Raw genomic sequence first — 12,790 nt, forward strand, 5'->3', positions numbered from 1 at the left:
CACACCAGCAGGAGCCCAGGGAACCCTCTGCATGGCAGGGAAGAGACAGCCTCCCCACTGCTGCCCTCCTTTGCTCCGTCCTGGGCCCACCTGCTCCGCATCTTCTACTCCAGCAGCTTCTCCTCGGCCTCTGGGTCAGACGTCTCTACAGCATAAAGCTGAGTTTTCAGAAATCCCTCTGGTAGGTTAGCAGTCCGTGTGCATCAGAAACCCTCTTCTCGTGAATCCTCACCACAGCCTTCTATGCAGTGTTCAGATCTCCCCACTCCCAGAGTTCTTCATGCAGAGGGTGCCAGAATCAAGCCATCTGTGAATGAGAAACCCCACAACTCTGGGTTGGAGTTAGGGGGCCTGGGGATCTCTCCTTTTCACTTTCCGAAAGGATCTTTTGTCCCAAAAGGCCGTGATCAATAATACAGAAATGTTTCGTGCAACCAGTTTGTTTCTAATCACGTCCCTGCCCGTTTTTCTCATCTCATTCGTCACGTCAAAGGAGCAGCTCCAGGGAACAGAGCACACTTGACAGCATTCGTTGCTGAACAGAAAACTTAATCACGAAGGTTCTCCTGCCCACGAATAGTCATGTTTATTCCTCTGGGTTTGCAGAGCATCCTGTTTCTGTGTGAAGCAGCAACAGCGCGGACGAAGGGTCTCTCGAGGCCTGGAGTAAAGCTGTGACCCGTGCACAGCTGAGTGGCCACCTGCTTCTCTGTCTTCCAGCAGCCGACTGCAGCACATAATGGCCGAGATGGTTTCCACAGAGAGGGAGTATGTCAGGTCCTTAGGATATGTCATCGACAACTATTTTCCAGAAATGGAAAGGACAGACCTGCCTCAGGACCTTCGAGGGAAGCGCAGCATGATCTTTGGGAACCTGGAGAAGCTCTATGACTTCCACCGCCAGCATTTCCTCGCAGAGCTGGAGCGCTGCCAGCCCTGCCCCTTGGCAGCGGGCCGCGGGTTCCTGAGACACGTGAGTCCCTCCCTCCTGGGCGCTGACACCAGTGTGGTAGACCGAGGTGCCATCAGCCCAGGTCGCCCTTGGAGAGGCTGGGTCTGGTGACGCCCACGTTTCGGATCGTTTGGATCTGTCTGCAGACCAGACATAGGAAATGTGTCACTAATAGTATGTAAGACCTGCCAATAAACAGATGACCAAAATAGACAAGACGCTTGTGGGTCTGATCATACTGGATATTTTGCTCCGTGTCCCCTGAAGGCACCCTTGGCTCCCCCAAACCATATGACACTGGGGGCTTCACCTGCATCATCACCCCTAATTCTGTCGAAAGCCCCACTTCTCACTTAAGGTAATTGGCCAACAGCACCTCCCCCAATCAGCTTGCTTCCTGTACTTAGGAGCCCACCTGGTCCCCCTGCAGGTGGAGCCCGGGCCAGCGCAGGGAGCTCTGAGCCAGTCCAGTCGGACCTTTGACAGAGGTTCACGGAGTGTGCACGTTAACTCGAGAAAGGCTGCTCTCTCCTTGATAAGTGTCTTCTCAGCAATGAATATGGGATGTCTCCCTATCTGCGTCTTTAATAGAATTCTTAATTCACTCTGAAAAGAAAATGCTTTCACCAAATTACCAAGTAGTGTTCTAGGTACTGGGGACCTAGTGGCATCTGTGTTGTGGGCAGATGAGACACTGACCTCAGCGTTATTATGTAAATTACCACAACAGAAATGTCCAAGGATGAAAGAAATCCCATGTGGCGTCTTGTTTTAAAATTTAAGCTCAAGTTAGTTAGCATACCTTGTAGTCTTGGCTTCAGGAATAAACCCTGCTTACCCGTCACTTACATACGACACCCTGTGCTCATCCCAATAAGCGCCCTCCTTAATGCCCATCGCCCATCTAACCCATCCCCCATCCACCTACCTCCAAAATACCTCTCTGTATTTAAGAGCCTCTTATGGTTTGCCTCCCTCTCTTTTTATCTTATTTTTCCTTCTCTTCCCCTATGTTCATCCGGTGTGTTTCTTAAATTCCACATATGAGTGAAATCATATATCTGTCTTTCTGTGACTGACCTATTTCACTTAGCATAATACCATCTAGTTCCATCCACGTTGTTGCAAATGGCAAGGTTTCATTCTTTTTGATGGCTGAGTAGCATTCCATTGTGTATATATACCATATCTTCTTTGTCCATTCATCAGTCAGGTGACATTTGGGCTCTTTCCATAACTTTGGCTACTGTTGATAATGGTGCTATAAACGTTGGGGTGCATGTGCCCCTTCGCACCCGCACTCCCATTTCCTTCGGATAAACACCTAGTAGTGTAATTGCTGGGTCGTAGGATAGTTCTATTTTTAATTCAGCTATTTCTAAGAAGGTGCTTTTAGCCGTAAGGTGAACTCTGTGTCGTTTTATATTATTGACAACGGTGAGAATTTTACCGGTTAACACAACTTTGGTTCTTGACCATTAAATGAACAAAGGCTCTCCATGCCCCTTCCCAGGCCAGCCTCATGAGGGCTCCCTCTCCCTCTTCCCCCAAACCCTATATGGTAAAGACCGATTCTAGAACTCTGGCCCCGAGCCGAGCAGGCCCTGCAGGCTGGGAAGCCTAGAAGATTGTAGTGCAGCACCGAGGCTCCTTCTGTCACGCCCACAGGGGGACTGAACACGGAGGGTGAGGAGAGAGGCATAGACTCTGACCCCAGCCCCCGACTCAGATGCATGGTGCCCTCCCCTTTTGCAGGAGGAACAGTTTGGCATGTACGCGCTTTACAGCAAGAACAAGCCCCGGTCAGATGCTCTGCTCTGCAGCCACGGCAACGCCTTCTTCAAGGTCGCCCCCCCACCCCGCGAGCCGCGCCGCCCCCCACCCGGCCCAGGGGCTGACCCTCTCACCCTGGCCCTTGCAGGACAAGCAGCGGGAGCTGGGAGACAAGATGAACCTGGCCTCGTACCTGCTGAAGCCCGTGCAGCGTATGGGCAAGTACGCACTGCTTCTCCAGGACCTGGCCAGGGAGGCCAGCTGCTGCCCTGCCTGGGAGCAGGAGCTGGGGGAGCTCCGGGCTGCCGAGGGTGTGGTCCGCTTCCAGCTGCGCCATGGCAACGACCTGTTGGCGATGGATGCGGTCCGAGGCTGTGATGTAAGTGCCCTGAGGCCCTGATGGGCTCTCACGAGTCCAGGAAAGATGTGGCCTGGTATCAGAACACATACGCTTCCCTTTGGGGAAGTCTCCCGAAGCTTGAGAACTCTCAAGGGGCTGGCAGGTGAGGGGAGCAGAGAGCGGCTTCCCGTCCAGGTGACTGGAGCAGCAGCTGCAGGGTGTGAATGGCAGGCCATCTGTTTATTAGGGCTCCTTGAGGACAACTGGATGCATGAAAATGTGGGCCATCGGGCTTGGGGCAAGCCAACATTGGCGCGTCCATGCTGCCAACCTCTCTGCTGGAGTGCTGAGGGCCGGCATCCATGCCCCACCCCACCACAGTAGCATGGTAGGACCAGCATAGGCAGAAGAGGAGCCCTTTCTCTGGCAGAGCCCCTTATGTCTGACATTCAGAGGGACAGCCCCAGAATTCCCAGAACAAAATGAAAATGTGGGTGCCCTGCTTAAAAACAGCACTAAGAGTTTCATGAGCAGTAATCTGAGCACGGGCCCTTCTGACCACCATGATGCAGCACAGCCCCCAGGCCACCACCCATATGGATGTCCTCCCACTGCCAACGCTGGGCACCTGCAAGGGGAGCTGGCCTGTGCGTGGGCTTGGCTAGGGATGTGCCCACGTCCTGCCCTGCCTCTTCAGCCACGCAGACTAGCAGGAGCCCCGACCCTGAGGGTTTGGCACCGGTTACAATGTGTGGGTTTTTCCCCCACACATCCGAGCAATTCTCAGATACCAGCTGGATGTCCTATAATTCAACTCAACGCTGACACCATCTGCCTGGACATAGCATGAGACCCCCACAGGTGAAGGGCTCCCCTTCCTGTGGCAAAGGTCAGAACCCAGAGAAGCAGTGTACTTATGACCTCACCAGTGTACCGTAAAGGGCACAACTTAGGAACAGCCAGGTGGAAGAGAGGCACAGGGCCAGGTGCGTGGAAACGGGTGCAGAGCTTCTGTGCCCCCTCTGAGCGTCTCACCTCTTCACCAAGCAGTAAGCTCTCAAAGCCTGTCCTTTGGGGTTGTATGGAGGCCTCATTATAGGACTCATTGATTGAGTCACTGGCCAGTGGTGATCAATTTCACCTCTAGCCCCTCTCCCCTCTCCGGAGGCCGAGGTGGGGTCAGGTCAGGTCCCACTGTCCCTGAGGGAGGCTGGTTCCATCTGCAGGTAAATCTGAAGGAGCAGGGGCAGCTGAGATGCCAGGATGAGTTTATCGTCTGCTGTGGAAGGAAAAAGTATCTGAGGCACGTCTTCCTCTTCGAAGACCTCATCCTGTTTAGCAAGACCAAAAAGGTGGATGGAGGCTACGACACCTACATGTACAAACAGTCCTTCAAGGTAACACGCCTGCCTCTCACCGGACGCCTCTGGGTGTCAGGTCCTGGTCTGCTGGGTGTGAGCAGGGACATGTGCTGTCTGTTGTTTTCTGTGATTCTGTGTCTGGGCTTCGAAAGCCTCAGACCTTCAAAAACTACAAGGAGACACTTGTCCTTTATAGTTCCATGTACTGGTTCAGTGGCTGGAAAAAGTCTCCTCAGTCGGTAACTCCATTTCAGATTTTGGCATGTCTATAGGTGTGGCCCTCACCTGACTGAGCTTCTGAGCTCCTGAGAGGGTCCCACAACCACAATGCCTTACCTGCCCATGCCAAGGAGCATATCAGAGAGGGTTCTGTAGTCCCATCCGGTGTGGCAACCACAGAACCTTCTAGGCCGGCCTTCCTCTCTCCAGTGGGGGAACTGAGGCCCCAAGAGGGAGCCATTGCATGTGATTGGAACCCAGTTCATCCAGTGGGCCCCAGGCCTGCCTCATCCCTACCATTTGATGTCTGGGTGAAGAGACTCCCAACACTGAGGTGCTGGGGTCAGTCAGCCAGGGAGTGGTCAGTTGGATCAATGGTTGCTGATGCGGCTGCCACTCACTGCTTGTGGTGCAGACAGCCGAGATTGGGATGACGGAGAACGTCGGAGACAGTGGCTTGAGGTTTGAGATCTGGTTCCGCAGACGGCGGAAATCCCAGGACACCTACATTCTCCAGGCCAGCTCTGCAGAGGTCAAGACAGCCTGGACCCACATGATAGGGCAGATCCTGTGGCGGCAGGCTCTGCGGAACAGAGGTGGGCAAAAAAGGGCTATCGAGAGCCAGCTCTGTGTTTAGGGGTCTGGCCTTGGAGTAGAGGTTTGGGGCCAGGGGTTAGGGGCTAAGTTCAGGCCAGGGGTATGGGGTCAGGGGTTGGGGTCAGGGGTTAGGGGGTTGGACCTGGGTAGGTGCTTGGGGCCAGTTTGGGCCAGGTGGCCCTTGGAGAGCCCTAGGCCCAGGTGGCCCCTGGGAGGCCCCCTCCGTCAGCACCATTTATGTGGAAGTGGCTGGATCCTTCCATCAGCACACAAACACGTATTTCCCCTTTACTCATGTATAAACAAGACCCCTGTCCCCACACCATGGCAATTCCAGAGATGTCATGACAAAGCACCATGCCCTCCTGGATGATAGGACACTGTTGTCTCCCTGAAGGCGAGGGACCTCTTCTGTAAGGCCCTATGCTCCATGTGCCAGGAACCCACCTAGGGTCTGCCCCGACATGCTCCTGGTCTGGATTGATGGTGTTGGGTGCAGAGCATCAATTGGTGTGGTATCAAAGCCAAGCCACTGCTTGGAAAATGTCCTACCCGCTTCTGTTTTAGAGCTCAGAATGCAGGAAATGGTGTCAATGGGGATGAGCACCAAACCGTTCGTGGACATCCAGCCCAGCGATGCAGCCATAAGTGATCGGGCCGTCAAGAAGGGGGCAGGTAATGTGGCCTCAGCCCTCACTCTCACTCTGTTCCGCCGACTCAGACTCAGGTCCTGGCGCTCACTGTGGGCCCCAAGGGCCAGCACAGTGGGCTGGACGTGACTGCAGTGAGAGGGACCTGGTCAGTTTTCAGATGGCCATTTCATTCTCGAGTCTGGACCACGCTTTTGGAGCCAAAACCAGACCGACCTGCTTTCTGTCCCCTTCCAGAGTCATGGACGCGAGCACCCATGGCCGTGCCCCCCTGTGACCACGCCACCTCCTTTAAGAGGCCACACTCTACCATCTCAGACAGCAGCACCTCCTCCTCTGGCAGCCAGTCCTCCTCTGCCCTGGGGCCACCGGGCCTGCATGCCACTGCCAGCCCAGCCCTGCGGAGCTCCGCCTCCTGCCCCTGGCCGTACGACATGCGCACCTGCTTCGAGGAGGAGGATGAGCTGGAGCAGGAGACCGGGAGCCAGCCTTCCACGAGTGAGTGTACTTAGCACTGGAGCCTGCACGCCCCGGCCTCCGACAGCCGGTCCTGGGGGTGGGGGGCAGTTCACGGGCTCATTTATCTCCCTTGCTCCTATGTACTTCCAAAAGTTTTCAAACGCGTTCTGATTTTTCTTTATAAAGAAAAATTTGTTAAAAAAACAAACACCAAAAACTTTTACTTCCACCCAAAATGAGGTAATAGGGGACAGACCTAAAACAAGCAAGCAGACAAAAACAAGACGAAACAAATCCTAAACAGACAAAAGATGTGAATCAAGATTTTGAGACATAGGACATCCAGCACCACAGGTAGTGACCTGAGAGGCAGGCATGCGATGTCGCACATTCCTGTGATTGGTCCGATTTCTGCCCTGAGAGGGGTGCAGTGAGGGGAGCCTCAGACCCCCAGTGGAGGAGGACAGACCAGGGGAGCCCCATGCAGTGTGAGCCCTCTAGGGTCTGGGCCCAGCAGAGCGCTGGCCAGCACCGCACCTGAGGAGGCCGCCCAGGCCTGAACCTCTGGCGGACTAAAGAGCCTCCCACGGCACAGACAGCAGCAGCCCCATCCCGGGGCGGCTGCAGGTCCTTGGAAGGGCTCGCTCAGGGGAGGGTGTTGGACTGACACTGCTGGGGAGCTGCCAGCGCGTCACGGATGGAAGACGTCTGCCGCTAACCTCACTGCATCCTACAGCAAACCTCAAGGAGGTTTATAGGGTCACAGAAACATCCAGCAGCCAGCAGGGTAGACTCACACTTTCCCGTACCAGGCCTGCAACGATGTAGGAGACAGACCGTAACAAGGGCAGTAATCAATCGGGCAACGTCAGCTGGAACTGACGTGACCGTTAGAATCGCCGATCCTGGTGGTCACACCGTCATCCTGTGTCTCTGCTGTCCACCACATTAAGTCACAACAGGGAAGATAGGGTGGACTAAGCTTAGCAAGATAAACGGCCACAACGCCCAAGGTGAACATGTCACTGGGTGGGGTTGCCAGAAAGTAAGACTTGGCAGAAGAAAAGGTTAGTGATGTAGCAGTAGAAACTGTCCAAAATGACACAGAGAATCAAGGAAAAAGAGCAGTGAGCTGTGTGACAACCTCGAGCAGCCTGACAAACACGTACCAGCGTCCCCAAAGTGGAGGGACAACAAAACTCTGAGGGAACCATGGCTGAATATTTCCCTGACTTGATGAAGGGTGTAAACCCAAGGTCCCAAGAAGACCCCTGAACCCCAAGCACACAGAATGCGCGTTGTAAACTGTGGAAACCCAGTGACGACAGACATCTTGAAAGCAGCCAGGGAGCCGGCGTGTTCTGTGCAGAGGGACTTCTCACGGCGGACAACACGTTGGGCTGGCATTGTCTGACAACCATCGAGTTCAACGTGACAAAAGTGTCTTTCAGGAATAGTGAAACAAAGCGAAACAACATGCTCGTGCATATGAAAAGCTGTAACTGTTCCTTACCAGCAGACTCCAAGGAGAAGGGCAGTGACACGGGGGGGACAAAGGCTGAAGAAAGGAGGGCTCTTCTATTTAAGTCTCTGTAAGAGACAGTGGCCGTTTGAACAGCACAGTGTCAAGAGAACACGGGGTTAACACGCCGAGGCCATGGTGTATGTGTACATAGAACGGATGGCGATGTGGCGGTTCTCAGCTGTGTGGTTCTATATGATTGCTGAGGTGTGTAATACCACCAGGGACGGATTGTGAGTCGTTAGGTATGCATTATAACTCCAAATGACCCCTAATATAACAAAGCAAAGATTTGCAGCTAATATACCAACAGCGGAAATAAAATGGAACCCTAAGAAAAGCTCAAGCCAAAAGAATGTAGAAAGAGGAGACGGAGAACAGAAAGACTAACGAGAAAATAGACAGAGGCTCAGCATACCCGTGACCACAGGAGTATGCATGGGGCACAAGCAGCCTTCTGTGACTGACACACGTGTGCTGTGCAGACCGTGTCCATGCTGTCGGGCCTCACAGCCACCCACACGGGTCCCCCCCTTGTCCGACGGCGCACGGAGAGGCCTGCATTCTGAGAGCGCCGGCCTCCACGTGGAGGGGTGGGTGTGTTGGCTGGGCCCACGGTGGTTGGTTTTTCGTCTCCTGTGTGTGGGGAATCACCACACACATGGTGTGGAGGGTCACAGGTGTCTGGTTTTCCACAGAAATCCTTCCCACAGCCCCAGTGAGGCCCTTCCTCAGCGACACTGCCTGGGACACACGTCCTCCCAAGCCCCCATTGTGCCACCATGACAACACCTCCGAGGGCACCGCTGACCACAAAGGCGTGTCTGCCCAGATGGAGGCATCGTGCCTGAAGTCTGCTGGGGCTGCCCAGGTGTGCCAGGTGGCCCGCACCTGCTCAGAACAGCAGCAGCCACCTTCGTCGGGCCTGTGCTCTGGGCGGGCCCACAGGGAGTGTGGCTGGGGGTACGCCCACGTCGCCAGCCCACAGCCACTGCGGTTTCCTGGTGCCGCCCTCCCTAGCTCCCACGTGGGCTGGTGCATCTCCCAGTGAAGCCCAGGTCTGGAGGTGGGGCTCTCTCTTCTCCTGCGATGTAAGACTCAGGCAAGAGTCTGTGCGGGAGGGCTCTGCCCAGCCGTCGTCAGCTCTGTGCAGAAATGGCCCTGTGATCCCCACGCAGAAGTGTGTGGGAAAGCCCACACCGGCCACACGGAGGTTGTGCCTATGCAGCAGGGCCACGGCCGTGGCTCCGCCTGTGGTGATACAGCTGGGGCCCCCAGCAGCCCTTTAGGGCCGAGCCCTCATCCTGTCCTATTTATTTAAGCCGTGTGGCCCTTCTTGGGCCTCATTTTTTATTTTTTCCCTTTGACTGATGTGAGCCAGAGGCGTCCCGCTGGTGGAGAGGTCACCTGAGCACCTCCCTCCCAGTCTTCTCTGATTTCAGAAAAGCAGGGTCAGGAGACACTTGCTCATAAGGGTGTCCGCTTGCTCCGGCAGCACGGTCCCATCTGTTGTGACCCAGCCTCACAGTTGTCCCGTCATAACTCTGCGTGCATAACACATGCCTCACTCTCTATTTACACGCTTCAGGGGGCCCTGAGTGCTGCGTGCAGAGGCAAGGGGGCCAGCCACCCCTAACCCAGCCCCTCTTTGCAGTGACTGAGTGCACGTCGTTGGGGGCCGGTGGCCTCAGGCTCCCAGGGCTGTTCTCTGAGGAGGGCCCCCAGAGCGCCTGCCCTGCTGTCCCCAGGAGGGGCTCGCAGCAGCAGCTCCACAGCCAGTTCACCACAACCGTGAGTACCCTCTCCTGAGACCTGAGTACCCTCTCCCTGTGAGAAGCCTGCCAGGCATGCTCAGGACCTGCCTGGGGACCCTGCTGGTGGGGCTTCCTGCTCAAGGGTTGGCCGCTCTTTGTCCTAGTCAGCAGGGGCGCCAGGCTATTGTTGGCAGCACAGGAGAGCCCAGACGCCGCTCAGGATGTACACACAGTCACATCGCCCCTGAGAGGGCGGGACTGGGGTGACCAGGGCAAGAAATGGGGGTGCCACTCAGACACAGAGCCCTTCTCAACCAACCTTCACCCAGCCCCGGGTCATACACCTATCCACTGCAGGAAGCACCATCCTGGTTCTGGGAGAACCCCCATTCCCCCCCGACTCATGGGAGCCATCCCCCAGTTCTTGGGAGACACCCCCATTCCCCCACTCTGTGAGAACCGTCCCCCAGTTCGGGGGAGACACCCCCATTCCCCCACTCTGTGAGAGCCGTCCCCGAGTTCTGGGGAGACCCCCTATCCCCCCCACTCTGTGAGAGCCATCCTCGAGTTCTGGAGAGACACCCCCATTCCCCCACCCTGTGAGAACCGTCCCCAAGTTCTGGGGAGACCCCCCCACCCCCCTCACTCTGTGAGAGCCATCCTCGAGTTCTGGAGAGACAACCCCATTCCCCCACTCTGTGAGAACCATCCCCCAGTTCTTGGGAGACACCCCCATTCCCCCACTCTGTGAGAGCCATCCCCCAGTTCTGGGGAGACACCCCCATCCCCCCCATTCCCCCACTCTGTGAGAGCCGTCCCCAAGTCTGAGGGTATGCTGAGCCAAGAGTGTATGGAAGACAGGCCCTTGGCCCACGCACCCTAGATTGCTGGTGATGACCAGTGACCTGGGCTCTCATCGGTGATTGCCTCCCCTTCTGACAGTAGTTTGACTGGCAGACAAAACAGGCCCTAGGTGTGGGGCTGTCCCAGCTTCTCCTGAAGTAATGGGAGGGTTCTCTCGTCCACTGTCACCTTAAGATGCTGGACACGCCACCACCAGCCAGGGAGCCTGGGTGTCTCCGCCTTGTTCCATATGCTCCCACACACAGTCACGTGGCTGGACATTAACAGCCCCCCGGGAGGAGCACCCTGGCCAACAAGGCTGTTCCCCTGTTACCTCTGTTCCTGGACCAACCTCCCTGGGACCTCACTGCCTGTACCCCTGGGAACCACGTGTCAAAGAGGGTGGCGTGGGGCTATTTCTGAGAGCTCAGGCATTCCTCCAAGAGGAAAGGGCCCGCAGACCCAGGCCCAGAGGCCTGGCCACAGAAGCCGATGGGGACCACTCCCACCTGCCCCAACCCCCGGACACCCCTTTGGAGTAGCTGCTGGGGAACCTGGCACCCTGCCCTTCTGAGAACTGGGTACCTCCCCAACACCCACTCATATAGCCCGTGCCCTGAGCCTTGCCAGGGGTTGGTGCCCTGAGGCACGTGCACTCACACGTTCTGGGATCAGAACGGCAAACACAGAACTGACACGTTTCAGGGTCAGAGTGTTTTGACTTCCAAATACATCGTGATGCCAGCCGAGGTGGTCACCCTATAGGTTCTGTCTGGACCCAGACCCAGGGACGAATCCACCACAAGGGTACCCAGCCTTGCCCTGACCTCGCCAGTGCTGGCCCTAAGTGCTTTTTTTTTTTTTTTTTTTTAATGTTTACTTATTTATTTTTTGAGAGAGAGAAAGCACAATCGGGAGAGGCAGAGAGAAGGGGAGAGAGAATCTCAAGCAGGCTCCACACTGTCAGCACAGAGCCTGATGTGGGGCTCGAACTCACGAACCATGAGATCACGCCCTGAGCCGGAACCAAGAGTCAGTCGCTTAACCGACCAAGCCCACCCAGGGGCCCCTCAAGTGCTTCTTAAAAATGCATGTGTGTCCATGAGTCTGAGAGCACCTTGCAGGGTATGAGGCCTCACGCAGCCCCTCCCAGACAAGGACTCTGTGCTGTCTACGCCTCGGGCACCAAGCAGCTGGATTGGGGGGGGGGGGGCTGTGGGGTATGAGTAACCACCCTCATTCTTTCCACAGCTGTGAGGTATTTGGATGAGACTCAGCCCAGGGAGAATCCCCGTCAGAGAGAGCAGAGGACCCTCGGCCCAGATCTGTGCCTGAGGTCTGGGAATGAAGTGCTCATGCTGGGAGCTCCTGATGCACCCCTACCGCAGCTGCTGGCCACCCCCACCCTCAGCACGCCATGGGCCCTGCCTGCCTGGCCATCACCTGGCCTCCCTCCACTCCTTCTGGGGCTCCTCAACCCCAGGCCACAGGCTCAGAGGGCTAGCCAGCCCAGATCTCCACCCCCGCACTGCTCTGAATTCCCCCGTGCTCCGAGGGCTGTGCCAAGGTTGGGGTGGAAACACACGGACCCCTGGTTCCGTTGGGGAGGTCCAAGCAGGCTTGGGGTGTCTCAGAGCAAGGTGGGCCCTCTGCAACCCTGTTTCCTGCAGTTCCAGGCCACACAGGCCCATGGGCGACAGTCCCCTGGAGTAGCCCTCGGTGAGATGTGTCCCAGACACAAAGGGTGCCTCTGAGTATAATTGGAATATTGGTTCTCTTTCCTTTTTAACAAGGCATGTATAGACAGTGGGGCTGCCGGTCACCACCTGTGGGCCTGGGTCCCAGGTTGGGGTGAGGGCACAGCAGCTAGGCCTGAGGTCTGGGGTGTAGAGAGCGCCCCAAGAGGACCACCCCTCTCCAAATGGAGCAGAATAATAATAAGCAGGGAAAGCCTAGGTAGACAGAAGACTTCAGTGAGCTTCCTGCTGCAGGTGTCTTCCCCACGAGACCCCCATTCTCCAGGCGGCAGCACCACCAGACCAGCCACCTGGAACAGGGGCGGGTGGACAGGCAGGGTCCACACCAGAGGGACTTTGCGACTGTGTGTTTCCCAGCTGCTCTGAGCTGTTTCCATTGTTACTTTGTTTCAGTGCTGACTTGTTCCGAACTCCAGGAACATAAATAAATGGGACCTGTTTTTCTAAGACACGGTCACGCTGCTCTTACTTGGTTCTGTTGTGCCCAGGGACGTCACCAGCATGCGTCACCCAGGGAGCCTGGCTCCCATGACTCTGCGGGGACATGCGCAGCGGGACCTTTG

At 56.1% G+C, this 12,790-nt stretch overlaps 1 protein-coding gene across 4 annotated transcripts in view; it reads left to right on the forward strand.

Moving 5' to 3' along the window:
* Positions 1–12,716, forward strand: part of PLEKHG4B (pleckstrin homology and RhoGEF domain containing G4B) — an 82,443-nt gene extending 69,727 nt beyond the window's left edge. For 2 of the 4 annotated variants that reach the window (XM_040462443.1, XM_040462446.1), the window contains 9 exons: positions 721–973; positions 2,708–2,797; positions 2,874–3,104; positions 4,292–4,462; positions 5,061–5,241; positions 5,810–5,917; positions 6,130–6,390; positions 9,528–9,664; positions 11,722–12,674. In XM_040462443.1, coding sequence (XP_040318377.1) covers positions 721–973; positions 2,708–2,797; positions 2,874–3,104; positions 4,292–4,462; positions 5,061–5,241; positions 5,810–5,917; positions 6,130–6,390; positions 9,528–9,664; positions 11,722–11,727 — 1,438 coding nt within the window. In that variant the 3' untranslated portion in view covers positions 11,728–12,674. Of the gene's footprint in view, positions 1–720; positions 974–2,707; positions 2,798–2,873; positions 3,105–4,291; positions 4,463–5,060; positions 5,242–5,809; positions 5,918–6,129; positions 6,391–9,527; positions 9,665–11,721 lie in introns of all 4 variants that reach the window. The other 2 variants (XM_040462444.1, XM_040462445.1) reach the window with 2 other exon arrangements.
* Positions 12,717–12,790: the final 74 nt, after the last annotated feature.

Source organism: Herpailurus yagouaroundi, unplaced genomic scaffold (genome assembly GCF_014898765.1).
Source record: "Herpailurus yagouaroundi ecotype Mexico unplaced genomic scaffold, PumYag 321, whole genome shotgun sequence".
Taxonomy (NCBI): domain Eukaryota; kingdom Metazoa; phylum Chordata; class Mammalia; order Carnivora; family Felidae; genus Herpailurus; species Herpailurus yagouaroundi.